This window comes from Neolamprologus multifasciatus, chromosome 6 (genome assembly GCF_963576455.1).
Source record: "Neolamprologus multifasciatus chromosome 6, fNeoMul1.2, whole genome shotgun sequence".
Lineage (NCBI taxonomy): Eukaryota > Metazoa > Chordata > Actinopteri > Cichliformes > Cichlidae > Neolamprologus > Neolamprologus multifasciatus.
The window spans coordinates 20497604-20518780 of record NC_140444.1 but is presented as its reverse complement, the minus strand read 5'-3'; the positions used below and the strand labels follow the sequence as shown (position 1 = coordinate 20518780).

The 21177-nt window shown below is 40.8% G+C and overlaps 1 protein-coding gene across 4 annotated transcripts in view; it reads right to left on the bottom strand.

Moving 5' to 3' along the window:
* The window catches only part of cabp4 (calcium binding protein 4), a 34348-nt gene that overhangs the window by 11414 nt on the left and 1757 nt on the right, over positions 1 to 21177 (bottom strand). For 3 of the 4 annotated variants that reach the window (XR_014874373.1, XM_085161665.1, XM_085161666.1), the window contains exons 2-6: positions 17932 to 17988; positions 17491 to 17592; positions 17002 to 17131; positions 7042 to 7072; positions 4509 to 4652 (exon numbers count right to left, since the gene is read on the bottom strand). Coding sequence is in view for 3 of the 4 variants with exons in the window: in XM_085161665.1 (XP_085017791.1) it covers positions 4509 to 4652; positions 7042 to 7072; positions 17002 to 17131; positions 17491 to 17592; positions 17932 to 17987 (463 nt within the window). In the remaining variant the exon portion in view is untranslated. The remainder of the gene's footprint in view (positions 1 to 4508; positions 4653 to 7041; positions 7073 to 17001; positions 17132 to 17490; positions 17593 to 17931; positions 17989 to 21177) is intronic. The other variant, XM_085161667.1, reaches the window with a different exon arrangement.

Here is a 21177-nt window from a genome sequence, read left to right as displayed (position 1 = left end):
CTACATTGGAGAGACCAAACAGCCACTTCACAAGCGTATGGCACAACATAGAAGAGCCACCTCCACAGGACAAGACTCAGCAGTCCATCTGCATCTAAAGGACAAAGGACACTCTTTCGAGGATGCCAATGTTCACATTTTGGCCAGAGAGGACAGATGGTTTGAAAGAGGAGTGAAAGAAGCCATTTATGTCCACTGTGAGCGACCATCTTTGAACAGAGGTGGTGGTTTACGACACCAACTGTCTGCCATCTATAATCCTGTTTTGAGATCCCTGATTGTGAACCACACCCGTTTTCACACCTTGGCTCATGTGATTAGGTAGAGGATCATCAGGGAGTCCTTTTGTCCCTCTTTGGGGGGATACTCCCACTAGGTTTAAATCTGGGACTCTCCACCATTTGACCCTAGAGCTGAAGAAGCTTCTCAGGATGAGAGGTGAAACGTCTTCAAGCAACTTAAAGAAGTCCAGACGCTTTTCTTTCCAAGCTCCTTAGACTGGTCAAAGGAAGATCTGTTTTCGCTCATCTTCCAGCTTTCCTGGCTGTTCGGGTTGCTGTTCTATTCTTTACATCACCTCCATTTTCTCACGCTGTCAAACTCAGTGGTGGCATAATTACTCTAGTCCAACCATTTTCTTGCCCATCCTCTCCGAGCCAATCAGCCTCCATTCTGTGTGCTTTAAATCTCATTGCTCTTCTGTCATTCTGCCTTTCAGACTTGCATTCGTGCTACCCGCCCCATCCAAGCCTCCATCATCATCTTCACCACCTTTAGACTTCAAGGAATCCTGTCTTATATCTATCATTTCTGACTGTGACCATTCACCTGAGTCTAATCACCAGGTAGGTTTTATTTAAATTCTGTATCTCAATAAATCATGTTCATTTTTATTTCCTCAAATGATCTTTCCTTATTAAGGTATATTGATACGGAACAGCTGAGACCCACACTATCAACCAATCCAAAACCGCAGACATTTTTACTTGATAGCATGGCTGTTTTACGAGACCTGGATACAAAGCTGTAGCTGTCCAATGTATTTTTCCCAGAGACCACAATATTTACAGAAGTGTATAGCTGGCCTAACGTAATTTAAGTTATGAAAATTTTTACGAACATCCTCGGTGCATGGATGCTGCTGTGCGTTCAGCCTCGTGTGCTCACTCTGTTGACTTCCTCAGCCAGTTTGATTGCTCTCCATGGTAAATATCAAAACAGACTGATACAGTAGGATGACTCGTGTTATTAGTTCGACAAAAGACAGGCTTATTTGATAGTGTGGACCAGTAGGCTTTGCCTTCTTTCATTATCTGGATCTTGTTGGACGGAAAAGGCTCTTTCAATAAAGCCACGTGGTCATTTTGTGGTTCAAAAATTTAATCAGTACTCTGAGTCTGCTGAGAGAGAGAATCACAACAAACTGACCGGATGGGAAACACTCTAAATGATGCTGAATCATGAGGCTAATGGATAAAACTGCTGCCTACCACAATAGCAGGAGCTGGATTTTTACATAAAACCTACTTTTAGCAATTAATTTTCTGATTTTCGGGTTGGTAAAGGATTTTCATGCTTGCCTCAAGGTAAAGTATGTTTTTTTGACTGACTGGCTTTACCCTTGTGAAGCAGCTGTCTGGGGGATTCCTGACACAGCCTTGAAGAATTTCTGAGCCTTAACTGGGTCAGTCTGAGATCACAGGGCTGAGGAAACTCCACCAAAAGCCTTAGGAGATTACGATTATTTTTAATTGATAGCGTAATAGTTGTTCTCGAAAAAAAAAGTGGATGAATTTCATAATCAATCTAGAGGGATTACACTACAGAGGACGAGCTTAGAATATCTAAAAGCTGACAGCACCTTAGTGATCACACCAAAGCCACACTCAACACAGAGTATGAGACTCGGCATAAAATATAACACACAGCTGCCACCTCTAAAGGCCTGGCGTGCTCAATATTTCTCTTAAGGTTTTCCTTTTAGCGACAGATGGAAAATGTTTCTCTACACTGTGTGAGGCATCACTTTATCTATTTTCTGGTTCTTGTTATATATGGATGTGCAAAGCTTCACATGTGAGTCATTTTCATGGCTGCAGTTTTACACCTTGTGACTTTAGTGATTAAAGCGTGAGGCTTTTTTTCCCCTTTACATGTTTAGCTGTATTTGTTGCACGAGTTTTAGTTCACTTTTTGCAGGGGTGCACATTAGATGGAGATATTCATGAGAGCGAGGTTAACGTTGCCACAGCAATATCCTTGTTGGTGTCATTCTAAGAATCTAATCTGGATATTATTTACACTGGGGACACCAGCTGAACGTAATGTACTATCTGGTATAGGAGAGGAAGCCAGCTGCACTCTGGTCCCCGAGGATCACAGCTGAAAAAAACCCCAGCTTTATTGGATCAGGTGTGGTGAAGTTGTTACTGACTCACAGTCAGTATTATTCTTATTATCGATTAGGACAAAAGTAATGGCCCACCCACATATTACATCTACAGGAGCTGCTAGGCCATGGAAACCATGTCATGAAGCTCATGGCACACAGTCTTTGTGCTGATCTTAATGACAGAGGAGGTTTGGAGCTCTGTAGTAATTGAGTCAGCAGAGCGTTGCCGGCTTTTACACACTATCCAAGGACATGGCTGTGTAACTTTACATGGTCTGCTACTGCCACATGGTCTTGAAATAGCTTCCACTTCCAGTTGATTGTGGGGTATTTAGGAAATTCACTATGCCTGCTTACAGAGATGACATCCGGTTACTTTACTGCTCAGTAAAAGAAACCCATTCTTTCACAAATGTTTGTAAAGAGAGACTGCGTGGACTGGAAACACCTGAATTCAAAGATTAAGAGGTGTGGGCTAATACTTTTGTCCATATGGTGCATCTTTTCATTCATTCATTCATTCATTCATATTTTTCTGGTTGCTCTGCACTGAGTCACACTAGTATTTTAAAATAATTACAGAGGCAAGACTATTTTTAAAGCAGCTACATACAAATACAGAAAGGAAATATCAAAGTTTTCTGCCGTAATGATATTGAGTCATCCAATTTTGCAATAAAAACACTTACATAATATGTTTTTTTTAACAATAAAAGCAAGAAAACTGTGTCTCTGTGGAAATATGTAACGCATTTTTTCTCATTGTTTTGGTGTCTGCGTTTGTTTGACAGCAGCTGGAAGGCTGAGCTTCGGTTGTGAACATCAACAGGGGAAAAAGAAAGAAAGAGCAAGGAGCATGGTGGTATTTTAATGGACCGAAATGACATTTGCTGGTAAATGTGTGTCCTTTAATGATCTGTAGCTGATCTGACATTAGCACTTCACTTTTCCTAGTAAAGATTGAACTGTTTGTTTGGTCACTTGTGCAGGCAAAGGTGAAGGTAAGATAAGACGGATACTTTCATGTGGGTTGTTATTGTTCAGAGTAAGTGGTTCTTGTGCATTTTATCAGTTTGCTGCTTGGTATTATTGTACAGTGCATAAAACATGAAGCATACTCTACCAGGAGTCACCCCACAGCTCTAAAAACTAACTTAAACTTGGTCGAGCTATATTGTTGGCATCAGAAATGAATGTTACCTCAGATCATGGTTTAGAGGATTAACGTTTCCTTCCTCACGGCATCTTTTTTCTTGCCTTTCACATGCATTCAGTGGGAGCCAATTAAATCTCAAGAAAAACACACATCATCAAAGTGAATGCAATTAATTGAATTGTTATACATATTATGTTGTGTTATTGCATATTAATATGATGTTCTATTTATAGGAGAATAATTATGATGCTTCTTATTTATGGAGAAATATAATCTGCTCAAATAATGCCATGCACAAACATGAAAACAAGAGTTCTCATGATGTGCAGGTGTGCTGATATTGGGCTTCAACGCATACAATAGTAAATATTATGATAATCCTATTAATTGCAGATAGTAGCATGATCTGTGTGAAAAATCCTGGCCGTCCACTGAATTTTGCGTATAGTCTTAATAGAACCCTTTACATTTTCTGAACAAAGTTGTTTTGACATCGGGTAGGTGTTACAGTTCGCTTCACTCCAGGCTATGGCAAAATTCTAGCTGCAAAGATGATTCACCTTAAACTTTCAACACTTACCACACACATATCTGCTTCTCGATCGTTCAGAAAAGAAGAAAAGAAGGCAGAGGCAAACAACATTAAGGGCAGCGGGAGAAAGATTAAGTGTAAACACACACTTCTACATGTAGACTAACACTCGTACAGCCCCAGCACCTGCAGCGTGAGGACCATTAATCAGCTTGCTAAAACGTCTTGAATGTCCCCAACTCCAAAGGCAAACATGAGGTCCTCAAGGACTCACAGGAAAGAACACAAGCACGTGGGTTTGTGCAGACACACGACTCACACATTCACACCTGCACTCTACTGAAAGATCCATCAATTATGCATGCGTGCTTTAGCCTCTTAGGGAGAAATGGGTCCTTATAGATGCACACTGCCAGATAAATACTTACATTTCATCTTGATTTGCTGGATGATCTCAATGAGCTCCATCTCTGTAGGCATGTAGCCCATGGTCCTCATGCAGTCTGCGATGTCTTTGTAATGGATGAAGCCATCCGCATCATAGTCAAATTCCTTAAAGGCCTCCTGAAGCTCTGACAGACACATAAACAAATTCCATCGATTGCAGCAAACCGTAACGTGTGCATGCACACACACACAGTGTGCAGATACAAGCAGAAGTCTGAGCTTTAGTGTGTGATAGGTGTGTGTTTAAAGGTACGTGTCTATGATTCTGGAGACAAATGTTGCATTTTGTACAATGAGTTATTGTACAAAATGCAAAGTTATTGCACTTTCAAGGAGATTCTGGCAATATGGTGGGAATATAACACTGATGAACTAATGGTGAAAATCATATTTTGAGGATCTCCTCAATCCCACAGACAGATCTTCCATCAAGGAAAGAGAGTCTGTGGAGTGTGTGCTTTCATACCACAGAATCCTCCAGCCAAAATAGAAAGTACGACCCAGAATGAGTGACTGAGTCTATTGACTGAAACTATTCTGTAAAGTGTTTACAGAGGTCAGGACAGAGAGTCATTTTCCTTTAGGCTTCTATAGGATTTTTTGCCACTTGTTATCGACATCTGCTGGCCTTCAGATAGAATGCAGGTTTAAGGCACTTGTACACTGGCTTAATTTTTCCAACATGCAGGTAGGTCTAGTTTCGCACTGTTTAATGTAGAGCCTGCTGACTAGATCACTGTCTGGGAAACTAGCTCTTAATGTAGGTTAAATGTGTACGACTTTGGTACAAAGAATTGATCATTTGTTGCCTGTTTCCAGCAGGGATTACTGAACAAAGGGCAGCACATCTGAAGTAAAAAAAACTATAAAACATAAATAAATAAATGTATTCTGAGGTGTAGCCCAAACTTGGAATACATGCTAAATAATAGTCTTCCCCTTTGGTGTCAGTGTGGTGACACAGAATTTAAGCAATGTTGAAACACATCTCTCACTCCCAGGTTGTCACATATGGATGTTTAAAAAGGAAGCACATGACATCAGATTTATAGCACAGAGAAACCATCATTTTTCAGCATGAATCTTGTAAAAAATAATATTTAAGCCCAAACCACGATCTTTTGCTAAACCTGACAAAATTGTGATATACTTCACCACCAGTTCAATCTCGAAAATGTGCATTTTTTAGAGGTCGACTCGGTGCCTGAAGCTGCAGCAGCCCCAGCACCATAACACGGACACTGTATCTTTTTACTAGCTGGGATAACATTCTCATTTTAGGTTTGACAGCATGTCTAGTATTTAATGGCAGATGGCTTGAATGTAAATTGAGGCTGCGGTTTGGGGAAGGCCTCCGAGGGGACTGGTGGTGCTTCCCATGCTGGGCAGATCCCCAAAGAAGGCATCCCCCGGAAGCAAAAATGACTGTGCATTACAAAGATCAAACACTGTTGCAAAAATACAACTGGTAGGAATGCTTGGAACCAGCAGATTGGGAGGAAAAATTGCTGTGTCCAGGGAGGAATGAACATCATTTGGTTGTAAAGAAGGGGCTTGAGGTGTAAAACCTGGTCACGTGTTAATCAAAGCTGCCCTGGCACCCTCGTGCCATGAAGGTTAGGTGTTGAACTTTACAGAAAAGGGGTAGTGTAGAAACAAACTGGCAGTGCCAAGAGGTTTGCAGCTCCATTTTGCAAAGGAGGAAACAATGGGGTAGAAATAGCATCCCGGTGCTGTAAAAAGAATGCTATCTCAGTACTATTTGCACTGTTTTTTGGAAAGGAGAGATAGTGGAGCAAGAAACTGGCAACCCGGTGCCAGTAATGTTCATTGTTTCTGCATTTTGCGATTGATGGACAGATGGCAGAGAAAACAGCACCTGGTGTCAGAAAGGTCTGCAAAGAAGGAAACAGTAACTGAGAAACAGCCAAATCCTGGTGTAAGGAATGTTTACTGCTGCGTTTGCAAATGACCAGTATTTGAGAAGAAAACTGGCATCCCAGTGGGGGAAAAGCTTCCTGCTGCATTTTGCGAAGGCGGGATAGAGAAGAAAGAATCTGACATCCCGGGGGCCAAAATTTTGCTTCTGCACTTTGCAAAAAACAGAGATAGAAAACAGCGAAACTGACATCCTTGTGCCAAAATTTTTTGACGTTTAGATATGCACGAGTTGAATAATAGTGGGCTAAGTTAAGCCTAAATCCATAATAGAAAAATATTTTGGGGATTTTTGGGTGTCACATATAGATAGAGAACCGCAAGGGGCATGGGTAGAGATGTAGTCCCACTCCTGAAATTCCGATAAATTATCTACAGTTAGAAAGGGAATATTTGACACCGTGGGATGTGAACACTTTGAAGATTCACGGAATTTTGTATAGTAAGGTGGTGCCTCTCGTAGAAGTATTGCCATCTTGCCTAGAGTTACATACTCTGGTGTGTGTATTGACTAGTAATTTATCTTTTACTTTATCATGTGCTTGCGTTGCAATTACACCTTCAACAACATCTTACCATCTATCTCCAGTGGCATCAGCTGCCTCTCCTGCACAGCAGAGGAAAGAAAACAACAGTAGAAATGATTACAACAGTATCAGAATGGGGGATGTGAAATCAGGCTGGCTTTAAAACTGTGAATTCTCCTGAGAATCATCCCAGTGATCATCTCTTTTTGACTACTAAATTAGAATAACATGCATATCATGTCAGCACTGCTGCTGCATGCCGACAGTAAACTCTAATGGGATTTAACCCAGCAACATGTCTTGCTAATTTGCAAAATGACACGCTAGTGAACGCGCGCGTGCATACACAAACACGGCATCTTGAGGGAGACCCAGCATTGTGTGAATATACACCCATGCACAGCCATAACATAACAGTGAGCTGCAGAAACTTTGCACTGTCACAAAGAAACACAGGTACGTTTAAGCAAAACTACACATGTGCACACACACACACACACTTGAGACAAGATATATAATTTGCATATAGCCGCGTGTGAAACATTCAGTATTCTCTGCCTTGTTTTGACAATTGCTCAGGGTGATCTCTTTTTCTCCTTTTTTTCCCTCTAACATTTCCATATTTTCAGAGTGAGGCAAAGCTAGAAGCTAGGAACAAAGTCTCCACCTAGTCATTAAGAATAATAGATGACAGTGAAATTTAGGTGTGCTGATGGCTTAAAATAGTAATATAATGTTATATGTTTGGCTACACACAGGCAGTTTTAATGAAAAGACATGATAACTTGGAAATTACTTGGAATACATATCCGTAGGCAAGAAATGCAGACTTAAAAGGATGGGCTTTGTGGTTTGGCAGTTTTGCAAGAATCCATCACACACTACAATATGTAAGCCCTTGAAAAAAACAAAACAACTTAATAGTCACATATCACATGCCTTAGCCCTTGAGAGAGTGTTTTAATTAGCACATTTGCAAACATGTGCTGATTTGAATTTGCATAAAAAAGAGCTTAGATATTAAAAGATCACACTGAAATGTCATTAATCATCCTGTAGATGCACTGAGATGATGTGTCCTTAGCGAGATGGTTGCGGCACAGTGTTTTGACTCGAGGGTTGCAGTGTGCAACTCTACTGCAGAAGCATTGTCCACGGGGGGAAAAAGCAACAAACATGCTAACTCAGTCATCTTACAGAGCAATGGAGACTGACATATGGAAATGCTGCTTAGCAAAAAGACACCAGACGCCCAAGGATATCTCTAAGTTCAAAGAAACAAGACTGAGATGACAGCTTCTAAAAACTTTGATTACGTACAGAACAAATGTTGGCTGATTTGCTGTGGGCTTGTGTTTCAATACTTTGACTTGGGATTGGTAAGGCTCAGTACAAAAATTATTCACTTGAATATTTCTTGCCTCCCACAATTTTTTATGGATCATCTTCAAACTTCACAATAATATACTGGGGCTTGGGGGGCATAAGGGGCTGGATGTCTTAGCATTTGACCCTTGCTTTCCTTGTTAGTACTCAAGGTCAAAGTAGACATAAAAAATTCAAGAAACCATCATTAAATGAAAGGGCATGGAGCGAGCTGTACAACACACTATCTTTTCAAGACTTTCCAGGCGTAGCTACATAGGCACAGACCACCCTCACTAATTTCTGCTGCACACTCAGTCATTTTGTTCTATAAGCAGGCCTGAATTATAACAGAAACTGCTCAGTTCAGAAAAAAAGAGCTTCAAGCATTACTCCTCATCAGCTTTTAAGGGGTAGAGAAAAAATGCTGCATATCATACAGAAGAGAGACACTGTTGAATTTCAGTTGCTTTTAATTAGTTCCATATTCTACAAGTAGGGCTGTGCAATATGACCAAAATCTCATATCCCAATACAAGAATTCTATCATCCCGATAAGATATAAATCACAAAAATGTAACATTTTCTGTAAATTCTGTGAATCTCGGGCAGCTCGTCTTGCGGGAAGTGTTTCCAGCTGCGAGTCATGTAGCTGGTGTCGAGTGTTTTAACGATGCATGAAACTATACATTTTTAGACATAAGTTGTAAAGGCCGCCGTTTTCTTTGTGAGTATTTATTAAACAGCGTGCTGCGGGGAAAAGCCTGTTCTAAAAATAAACTAAGGTTTATTTATTAGCACCTGGCGGCTCTTTTTTACTTCTCATCCGTAAATAATCTGCTCTTTCACGTGATTCAGTTTGTCTGTCCATAGTGTGGTTATATAAAATATAAGAGAAAGAGAGAACTTTAAGAAATTAATATAGCCACTACAGTGACCGTCAAAACAATGAAAAAATATTGCTGTAAACAGTTTATTTTGCGACACCACGAAACAAACGATAGCTTAAAATGAAACGATAGATGTTTTTATATCGTCATCCGATATATATCGTTATATCGAACAGCCCTACCTACAAGTATAAAAAATACTTCACCCCAGAACCCATGCCACCCTTGCTTGTGAGCTATTACAGTTTAAAGTTTCACCCTTGCTTTTAATCAACTGTCTGTTTTCATTACTCTACTGCTACTTTTATGAAGGCAAACCGTTCTTCAACCTTGAGTTGTTCATTTTTTTAAATGCTCGAAAAGTGAGAGATAAAAAGGGAAATCTGAGCAGCACCGGTAATGAAATGCAAAGAGAAGTGCAATATTTTTCTTCCTAATGCATGTTGGCACTCAGCCAGTCTAATTCATAAATCACACAAGGTCATCCCGTTCAAGTGCACAATAGCATCAGGAAAAGGCGCCCGTTGTTTATTTGGAAGCTGCGCCGCATGGCGGGCGTTCAAATGATTATTCACTGTGTAAAACTGCCAGCAAGATTTGTAATATAAATGCAATGTCAAGATGCAATTGCACCAGTTACAGTGGGGCAAAAAAGTATTTAGTCAGCCACCGATTGTGCAAGTTCCCCCACTTAAAATGATGACAGAGGTCAGTAATTTGCACCAGAGGTACACTTCAACTGTGAGAGACAGAATGTGAAAAAAAAATCCATGAATTCACATGGTAGGATTTATAAAGAATTTATTCGTAAATCAGGGTGGAAAATAAGTATTTGGTCAATAACAAAAATACAACTCAATACTTTGTAACATAACCTTTGTTGGCAATAACAGAGGTCAAACGTTTACTATAGGTCTTTACCAGGTTTGCACACACAGTAGCTGGTATTTTGGCCCATTCCTCCATGCAGATCTTCTCAAGAGCAGTGATGTTTTGGGGCTGTCGCCGAGCAACACGGACTTTCAACTCCCGCCACAGATTTTCTATGGGGTTGAGGTCTGGAGACTGGCTAGGCCACTCCAGGACTTTCAAATGCTTCTTACGGAGCCACTCCTTTGTTGCCCGGGCGGTGTGTTTTGGATCATTGTCATGTTGGAAGACCCAGCCTCGTTTCATCTTCAAGGTTCTCACTGATGGAAGGAGGTTTTGGCTCAAAATCTCACGATACTTGGCCCCATTCATTCTGTCCTTAACACGGATCAGTCGTCCTGTCCCCTTGGCAGAAAAACAGCCCCATAGCATGATGTTTCCACCCCCATGCTTCACAGTAGGTATGGTGTTCTTGGGATGCAACTCAGTATTCTTCTTCCTCCAAACATGACGAGTTGAGTTTATACCAAAAAGTTCTACTTTGGTTTCATCTGACCACATGACATTCTCCCAATCCTCTGCTGTATCATCCATATGCTCTCTGGCAAACTTCAGACGGGCCTGGACATGCACTGGCTTCAGCAGCGGAACACGTCTGGCACTGGGGGATTTGATTCCCTGCCGTTGTAGTGTGTTACTGATGGTGACCTTTGTTACTTTGGTCCCAGCTCTCTGCAGGTCATTCACCAGGTCCCCCCGTGTGGTTCTGGGATCTTTGCTCACCGTTCTCATGATCATTTTGACCCCACGGGATGAGATCTTGCGTGGAGCCCCAGATCGAGGGAGATTATCAGTGGTCTTGTATGTCTTCCATTTTCTGATGATTGCTCCCACAGTTGATTTTTTCACACCAAGCTGCTTGCCTATTGTAGATTCACTCTTCCCAGTCTGGTGCAGGTCTACAATTCTTTTCCTGGTGTCCTTCGAAAGCTCTTTGGTCTTGGCCATGGCGGAGTTTGGAGTCTGACTGGTTGAGGCTGTGGACAGGTGTCTTTTATACAGATGATGAGGTCAAACAGGTGCCATTCATACAGGTAACGAGTGGGGGACAGAAAAGCTTCTTACAGAAGACGTTACAGGTCTGTGAGAGCCAGGGATTTTCCTTGTTTGAGGTGACCAAATACTTATTTTCCACCCTGATTTACGAATAAATTCTTTACAAATCCTACCATGTGAATTCATGGATTTTTTTTTCACATTCTGTCTCTCACAGTTGAAGTGTACCTCTGGTGCAAATTACTGACCTCTGTCATCATTTTAAGTGGGGGAACTTGCACAATCGGTGGCTGACTAAATACTTTTTTGCCCCACTGTATATTACTAAATGTGGGCTCTACTTAAAACATTAAGGCACTAGTGATTTATACAACGCTTTTAAGTTGTAAAATAGTCATTGCATAAAAAACAAAAACTCAATAGCGCCAGCAGAGCTGCACCACTGTTTACCATGCAGAGGATCCTGCAACCACAAAAAGGCATGTTCACATAGCAAGGTCAACATATTAATTAGATTTTTTCATCCAGAAATGATTAGTTCGCATACAACTCAGGCTCTGAATTCATCCGTCAGAACAAGCCCATTAATGGTTCATTTCATTTTGTCTGCCTTCATGTGGCCCACTGAGCAGCACACTGCTTTGTAAGCATGACGCGTGTACACATGTGAGAAGAAGCTTCACATTAGCATGCATCAGCATCGAAGTGAAAAGGCTCTCAAAAAACCACAAAGCAGTGACATTACAGTGTACAGTACAGAGTACAGTGCGATTTGCTTTGCATTCAACTGTGCTTATGTCTGATGTGCACACGTATCAGTTGTCTTTCTTCTTCTCTCTGCCAGCCGCTTGTTCAATTAGATCTGATGAAGGCTGACACGAAATCTTGCTACTTGTGTTGAGATTAGGAAGGCTGCAGGATATGGTCTCTCTACCTCAGTGTCCAAGCATCACTTGTAAATTCAAACATTAGACCGCCACGGTAAAACAAGCTAGATCAGTCATGGCAGGTGACGTAGTGAGTCGGAGAGGAGTGTAAAATTATCCACGGTAGCCCAAGGTCATGGTGAGATGTTCTTCCTTTTCCAATAAATGGGTTGCAACTCTGAAACAGTCCGGGTAGTTATTAAGAGATCGAGTTATGCAACATATTTAAATGTTCATAGGCGCACAGCTCCTCTTGGGGTGGGTTTCATTTCAGGAAATCCTTCTCATGTGTGTGTTTAAAGATTAATCTAGCAGTTAGAGAAACAATGTGGTTTGCAGTTAAATGACCTTTTAACTTAATATGATTACTTGTGACAGAGGCCAGCTTCACAAAAAATAAGTAAAGTAAAAGTACATTTTGTAGCATTTACTGAGAAAAACTGGTGCTCGGCTCTAGCACAAAATTTTTCTCAGTGGCCACTCTCAGCATTGCCACAAATGAGTCTCCTGTGGCACAGAAAGCAGTTTTTCCATTGACCATGACTATAAAATGGAAGTCTGTAAAACAGCAGACAGTCGGGACTGAGCTGCAAACCAGGTTTTGTTTTGTTTTTTATTCTTCCAACTTAAAAAAAAGAAGAAAACTAGCTTTCTAGCAGTGTAGAAAAGTGAGATTTGCTATTTATGGGAGAGGTGATGACACACAGTTGGGGAGATGGGGGGAAAATAACACAGAGGAAAACCTATGACTTTGTTTTTTGGGTTTAGGCTCCAGCGGAGAGCAATTTACTCCAACCTTTAAACGAGGTAACTAACCGTCCATGGTGCAATTTTGGGGCACTTACTGAAACACATTTGTCACATAATTTGTCACAATTAAATGTTTCAGATCACCCAAGAAATTGTAATATTAGACAAAGATAACCCGAGTAAATACAAGTTTTTAAATGATGATTTCATCTACTAGAAAAAGGCAACTATCCCAAACCTACCTTGCCCCGTGTGAATATGTATTTGCCTCCTACACATAATAACTGGCTTTGCCACCCTTGGCATCAAGAACTGCAATCAGACATTTATGAAATGCGACCATGAGTCTTTAACATCACTGTTTGAGTCACTTTTCTTTACAGAATTGTTTTCTTTCAGTCACACTGTACAGCTTGTTTCAGGTCATGCTAAAGCATCTCAATATGATCTAAGTCCAGACTTTGACTTGGCTACTTTTGTTTTCTCAGAGGTGGACTTGCTTTCGATCATTGTCCTGTTGCATAATCTTCAGAGCAGGAACTGATGGGTCTCCTTCAGCACTTTCTGGTAGAGGGCAGAATTCATGGTTCCATCAGTTACAACAAGACGTCCAGGTCCTGAAGCAGCAATGCGGCCCCAGACCATCACACTACTGCCACCATGATTGACTGTTGGTGTGATGTTCTTCTTATCAAATGCTGTGTTAGTTTTATGCACGTGTAATGGGATGCAAACCTTTGAAAAAGTTCTACTTGTGTTTTGTGGGTCCACAAAATATTTTCCGAGAAGTCTTGGAGATCATAAAGCTGATTTAGGGCAGAGGTGAGTCTCTGTGTTGTTTTTGGTCAACAGTGGTCTTCTTGGACGTTTCCAAAGTGTGGTCTGCAGTTCTTCAGATGTTGTTCTGGGTTCTTCTGTGACTTCTTGGATGAGTCGTGGATGTGTTCCTGGAGTAATTTTGGTAGGCTGTTTTAAATTTTCTCCTTTTGTTGCTCTCACCGGGATACACTAGAAATAACTTTGTAACCCTTTCCTTCACTGACAGATCTCAATGACTTTTGAGTTTCTTGTATTATATAATGATGTGTCATCATACAAAAACTGCATTTTGTATTTAGTTGGTTTATCTTTGTCTAATATTAAACGTTTTGGATGATCTGAAACATGTAAGTGTGACAAATATGCAAAACATACAACAAATCAAGACGTGGCAAATACATTTTCCCTGTGACTATAGTTTCAGTTGTGGGAGGATCATCTCTGTTACAGTTTTTAATGAAAAGGACAACTTTGTTCTCACACTTGAAAACATGTGCAACACCTGCATTCCCCATCTAATCTACCAGCTGCACGACAAATTTAATGCCGCCTATAATCCTGCCGAGGGAACATTTACTTTTCTCAGAACAATTAGATATCCTCTCCTGGGCAAATCACTAATGTCATCTATTCATGCATCATGGATATTGGCTCATTAGGAAGACTGACTAGTAATGTCCACAGTTATATTCATGAACATTATGAACCGACTCTTGCCATTATTACTCTGTACATACCTGAAATGACTGAGAATTGTACTCAAATTGAATCTTCAAAGGGTTGAATTGGCTGTACTTTGTGGTCTTTAATTCCACCATGTGTCTCCAAAATGACTATAGCTGAGTATTGTTACATCTGACCAGTCCTAATCTTGTGTAAAAACAACATTATAATAGACTCTCTGCTTATCAGGTTTTAGTGATTCCGTTATATAAAATAAATCCTGTCTTTTTCCTCATATAATACATGAGAAGAACTTTACTATTTGTCAAGGAGCCTTGAACACGGCATACCTCAAAACAAATCATTGTATGTTATGATTTTAAGTGCTTCATGTGTAAATCAGCTAATATTTCCAACCGAAATCAGGATGCTTGTGCATCGTTTCTTGGCTCATGTCCATTTGTAATTTTTTGAAATATTCTGTAACATCCTGCAGGGACCTGGGATCATGGTATCAGCCGTGAAAAGAGCCAATTCTTAACCCGAGCCAAGCAGAGCATTACTGGAAGATGACACAGAGTCCAGGCATTAAATCATTTGTGAAATTATTGGAGTGCTTCCCCCCTTTTTCTTTTCCAAGGCATAAAGGACATGGATTACAGCCCACAGCCCCAATTTCATATTTGAATTAATAGCAGTTGGTAATGATACTGATTTTCCATGGTTATGTGACCTATTCCACATTAACAATTACCGGTTTACAAACAGAGCATTTGCTTTTGGATCGCTATGGATCACTGCAAACAGCCACAAGCAGTGTTTATACATACAGCTGATTGTTAGTGCTCACAATCAGCTAAATAAATAGGGCAATTTTCCTGCTCGGCTGCATAACTTTAAATTTAATGTTTTTTTATTCAGCTGTGACTCACTGTGCAAACCTCCACTTTATCACGGTTCTGTGTTTGTGTTTTGTGTAGCATAAAGGAGACACATTTGCATTTTTGCTGCACATGCTTGTATTGCATAATTGCTATTAAAATAAATAAATGCTAGTAAGGCTATTTTTTCTCTTTTAGAGGGCTAGGAAACAACCACTATTTAAGATTTTGGATATTTCCAGGGGTTTTCAAACTGTGAAGTTGAGACCTGCTGGACTGATGGAGATGAGGCAAGGACATATCACACTCTGGTGTACATGTTGAGCAGTTACTATGACAAAGGAGGAGATTGTGGAAGAAAATATTAACTCTTACTGGCTGGGTATCATCATTTGTGTCTAAAATCAAACTTTTGCTTTCGATGTATTTCAGGTTGCAGAATATAACATTAATCAATTACAGTGTTTGATCAGCACCACAAATGACAAATTCAGTCAGAGGTCATTTAAGCGTATGCCAAAATAGATTTAGCCTTGCTAAAGTAAGATAAAGACAACTATGATGACAGCAAACATGGAATAAATGAGATACACATGCACAAACAGTATGACTGCATGTTTTCAACAGATACTACCAGTTAAAAGTTTTAGAACAGCCCAGTTTTTCCAGTTATTTATTGCAGTTCAAGTTGTTCAAGTCCAATGAATAGCTTGAATTGATATAAAGGTAAAGTTACCAAAAACTGAAAAAATAATGTACATTTCAGAATTATACAAAAAGGTCTTTTTAAGTGAGCACATGACTTGAACAACTTATGATCTGTCCACCTGTCCTGTCTGCCCCATATAGAGATAAAGGCTAACTTGATAGTCATGCAGCTGGGTTCTGGTGCTCTTCACTTTGTACTGTGTAAAATCCACAGCGCAGAAAAACTGGATAAAACACCCTAACTCCGGTTGCTAATAGCCAGTGAGAAATCTATTGCTGAACAACAGACCACTACATCTAGAGACTGGTGAGTGGTCCCATGGGCAACACCAGTTGGCAAATAGTTGTGGGCTGTCGCCAGGTGTAAGCAGTTGCAGTGAGGTTTACCATGCTGGACCTACAAGCTCTTTGAGATTGGTTTAGTTGCTGAGCCACCTGTAATTTGCATGGAAGACACCAACATGCAGACACTCACCAACTGAGTGTTTCAAAGTAAAAGTTGCATCTTTTGAAACTTGTTGTGTCTGACCATGATTTCAGTGGCCGGACACAACTTCACTACAGTGAAGGAGAACAGTTCCAGTTTGAGTCACACGTTTTCAAGTTTCTCTACTTGAAAAGTTGGTCATCAAAACAATCATAAGGTCTTTGGTGCAGCACCCTCTTTTGCAACTAATTTCACGAGCGACTGGCAGCAACTTCCAGTAATCACTCGCCAAGCACTCAGTGATGGTGTCCTAACCATTTTGATCTTTTGTGTCTCCATCTCTGTGCCTGCTCTTTTATTCCTGTTTGCACCACGAGATTTCCCTTCAAACACAAACATACAGTATTCAGGTGCAGTTACTGTTAAATGAAGAGGCATTTTTACTATAAAAGCATCACCAGGACATGCTGATATGGACTGTGTACATTACACTTTTTAATAATCCACACCACCTGCTCAGTTTATTTTATATTTGCCCTTTATATAAATGTGCTGTTACCCCTGAATGTAAACATACTCCAGAATGAGTACGGTTATTTTTCACTATTGAGTGTCAGGTTCTGTTTATATTAATGTGTATATGCATGAACTGACCTGTCCAAAAAGTTTATTAAGGTAGGCGACGTAGGCAGCGGCCACTGTTGAGCTGTTGCTGAGGCTCCTTTTACCACGCCGACTACCCTGCTCCTCAGGGCCCTTCCCCTGGGGTGTGGGGGACTTTGAGCTGTGAAGAGTGCATTTGCACGCCAATTGTTGAGAGCTATCATCATAAAAGCCAAGTCTATAATTTCCCCTCCAGCAGTTTACCAAATACACTTAAGTGCCTTTGAGGTAATATTTTCCATCCCTTGTTCGTGCAGCATCAGCTGCTTGGGCCTAGTCAGGCGACATGAGTGGTAACATCAATCACCAGAAAAAAGGAAGAAAGGCAGTGTTTCCCAGGAGGGCAACTTGGAAACTTGGAAACTCTACATTTTATTTTTATTTTTCAGGTGATGTATCACATAATTGGGTGCACAACTCTACACGTCCCACTCCCCTTGTCCCAATCAATGTTGATTAGAAACAACGAACGATAATAACCAGAATTTCTTGGAGAGGCTGAGCTGAAGGGCCTTGTTTTTAAATCTGCCTGCAACGGGTGATCTTCCAGCTGCTGCAGCCCTCCCCACTCGTGGAGATGTGCTAGGAAAGAGAGAGGCCTTAATCAACTTAGAGTCCCATTATTTATTTAAAGAAAAAGAAACATAAATACTGACTGATTTTTTTTTTTTACTCAGAAGTACCACTGCAGGACTTGGTTGTGCATTAGCAACAAAAGGTTTAATTTGAGCCTGAGAGGGTTAAAACTGTTTAAAATCAGCTAGACAATCTCTCAAGAATTACTTTTCCTACTGAATTTGCTTATGTACTGTTACATAAGAGACAAAAACAACAGGAATGCGCCATTGAAATGCTCCAAATGAAAGGTTTAGGGTTCACACTGAGCTTGAATTGTTAATTTTGACTTTTTTCTTCACTGACCTGGCGGCAGAGGATGGTCTACTTTCCGGTCCTCCCTTTGCACCTTTCACAGACATCCTGGCCGGAAGATAAAAGAAAATGTCAAAAGGGAAGAGAGGGAAAAGACACAAATATCATAATGTAAAGGTAAAGGCTCAAAAAGAGCTTTCTAAAATAATGAAGAAAAGGCTTGTTGGGCTCACACAAAGCAACAAACAACCAAGCAAAACCTCATATTAAACACTTAAGTGTTCATGAACTGGCTTTTTCAAATGCAAGGTAGAGACAAGCTAAAAGGGCTGTCTTAGCTGCTAAAGTTGCTGTAACAAAAATGAGCACAGGGCTGGATATTACACACCGCATCACAGCATTAATCACATTTATAGAAATCTATTTAATTCAAATATTGAGCCAGAGGGAGGAGGAGTCACTCAAACCCAGTTTTAAACGTTAGTAATAGCAAAACTTGCAGGGGTGGGGGCTCAGCTGAAATAGGTAGGGACCAGTTTGAGTTTGAATGCAATCACAGCGTATATACCCAAACAGCAGAACAAAAAACATGGACCAAAGGACAGTGTGGATGGAAATGTCAGTACAGCAACAGAAGAAGATGGCAAACAGAAAAATGAACGGAAAGAGAGTGTATGACAGTCGCATGTGCAGAACTCATGAGGGAGGAGGAGGAGAAACTTATAGCTGTCAATTTGAGACACAGATTAATGTTCTGTCAGGAGCCTCGGCAGTTCTGAGTATCAGCGCCTGATGATGAACAGCCATACTTGACACTGATGCGCCATAAACCCAACGCCTCACTCCACCAGCACGCACGCCACGAAGCTGCTGCAAAGACAGACCCTCAAGATCTGCTCCAACAGTCACTACTTAAGGCGGCCCCAGACCACGAGGGCTGTAATGAGAAGAGACACGAAGACCAGCCAGCCGTCTAAATTATGTTGGACCGTTTAATGCACCTCGGCAAAAAACAAGCCACATTCCCAGCTCCAGCTGGGTGGAACAAAACGTGCCATGACTGAGTAGTGATTGCCTGTCTGTCATGCTTTCGCACAATCAGTGTGCTTACGATACGTCCTGATTGCAACACGCTTGAAGCATATTAAACTGTACGAATGGAGGGGGGAGGAATTTTTAATGTCCACCCACAGTTACAGTTTTGGAATTGAAGTGGTCAGAAGTTATTTTATCTATACACTGAATTGTTCATTTATTTACATGCATACTGAAAAAAGTTTGCAGTGTCTGCAAAACCTTGCAATAATGCAAGCACACACATATACACAGCGTCTCTGCCGCTTTCCCAAACATTCACGCTGCACTTGTGGGGAAAGCAGGATATCTGGACTTTCTATAGTAATGGCCTCGCATTGTTTGCCTAAAGAATTGCTCTCGTCTTCAGTGAGCACAACTCCCATCAGGGTAAACAAACACAGCCACACTCGCATGCACACCTTGTACCCGTTTCACTACACAAGCCATTGAGCAGCGCTTTGTGTCTGCAGCACTCCTCCCTAAGTGGCCAATTGCTGTCAATCACTGAGCCGACACAAGCAATTTTAGATCCTAATCATTCTAATTGAAGTAATGAAATGGAGGGCCAGGTGGACTAGACGAAACCAACACAACAAACACAGCTGAGAATGGAAAGCAAGCTGCACTTGAGTTCTGCAATGATGTGGAAGACGACGAATGGACCAGCCTGGGGTGTTAGGAGTTAAACACTAAATAGGGATTCTAAATATACTCCACAAGAGCCACTGGAGTGAAGGACGCTGAGACACATTGTATATGTCATGCAAACGTGACCCACATTGAGTGCATACATACTGAAAAGGAAGGTTTTCAGAGAACTCTAGGCGCTCCTGCGAAACCTACACACAGTGCTAGGACAAAGTATTTGCCCCCTTCCTGATTTCTTAGTTTTTTTGCTTATTAATGCCACTTAGGCTACGTTCACACTGCAGGCGAAAGCGCATCAAATCCGATTTTTTGACCCTATGCAACCCATATCCGATCATGGTATGACAGTGTGAACGGCACAAATCCGATATTTTCAAATCCGATCTGGGTCACTTTCGTATGTGGTACTGAATCCGATACATAGCCGATGTTTTAGAAAGCGACTGCTGTTTGAACGGTCATGTTGCATTAAATCCGTCTTTTACGTCACTGACACCAGACACACGCCAATTATCAGCGCCGGAGAAGACATTGCGAACGCTTCCTGGCCATCCAGTGTAGATGTTAGTGAAACTGTTGGGAAGACAACATTGGAGAAACGTGAGCATGTTATTTGTATTGTATAATCTGCAGATTCTGACAGAAATCTGCAACTATCCTTTGAAGCACCGCTCCTCTAAAACAGCAATAAGGATAATTATTAGGTTATCTACATTATTATGTAAATAACAAAATAACTTAAAGCAAAAATTGGGAAACGTAAAGTCCAAAGTCTTTATATTAAGGGCCATCAGTCAAACAATATTGTTTGCTCTGGGGCTAAACAGAGCGCGTTGTGTGCGATGTCTTCTTTTGCGCATGCGGGCCGCTTTGAGCGTTCACACTACAGTGCGTTTGCTGTCGCATTTTATTTGTAGTGTGAACAAGCAGTCAAAAAAATTGGATTTGATCAAAAAATCGGAATTGAGCATTAAGACCTGCAGTGTGAACGTAGCCCAAGATGATTCAGATCATCAAACAACTTCTGATATTTGAGAAAGATAACCGATTAAATATAAAATGCAGTTTTTAAATGATAATTTCACTTATTCAGGGAGAAAAGCTATCCAAATCTGTCCCTGTGTGAGATTGTTACAACATTAACTAGCTGGCATTAACCACATATTTTTTTAGAAAGCTGAGTTTAGTTTTACTAGTGACACTCAGGCCTGATTATTGCCAACTCTGCTGAATCAAAAAATCAGTTAAACAGAACCTGACTGACAGAGTGATGCCGGCTAAAATATCTCAAAAAGCAACACACCATGCCACGATTGAAAGAAACTCAAGAACACACGCGAAACAATGTCAGTGACATCTATCATCCTGGAAAGGTTACAAAGCCATTTCTAAAGCCACTGATGACTCATCCAAGAGATCACAAAAGAACCCAGAACAACGTCTAAAGAGCTGCAGACCTCACTTAGTAAGTGTTCATGGGTGCTGCTGCCTGTCTGTACAGCCTCTACTGTTGCCATACAGCCATTCAAGACATTTGTTCTTTAGTCTTGGGTGAGTAAACCATTTTCACCA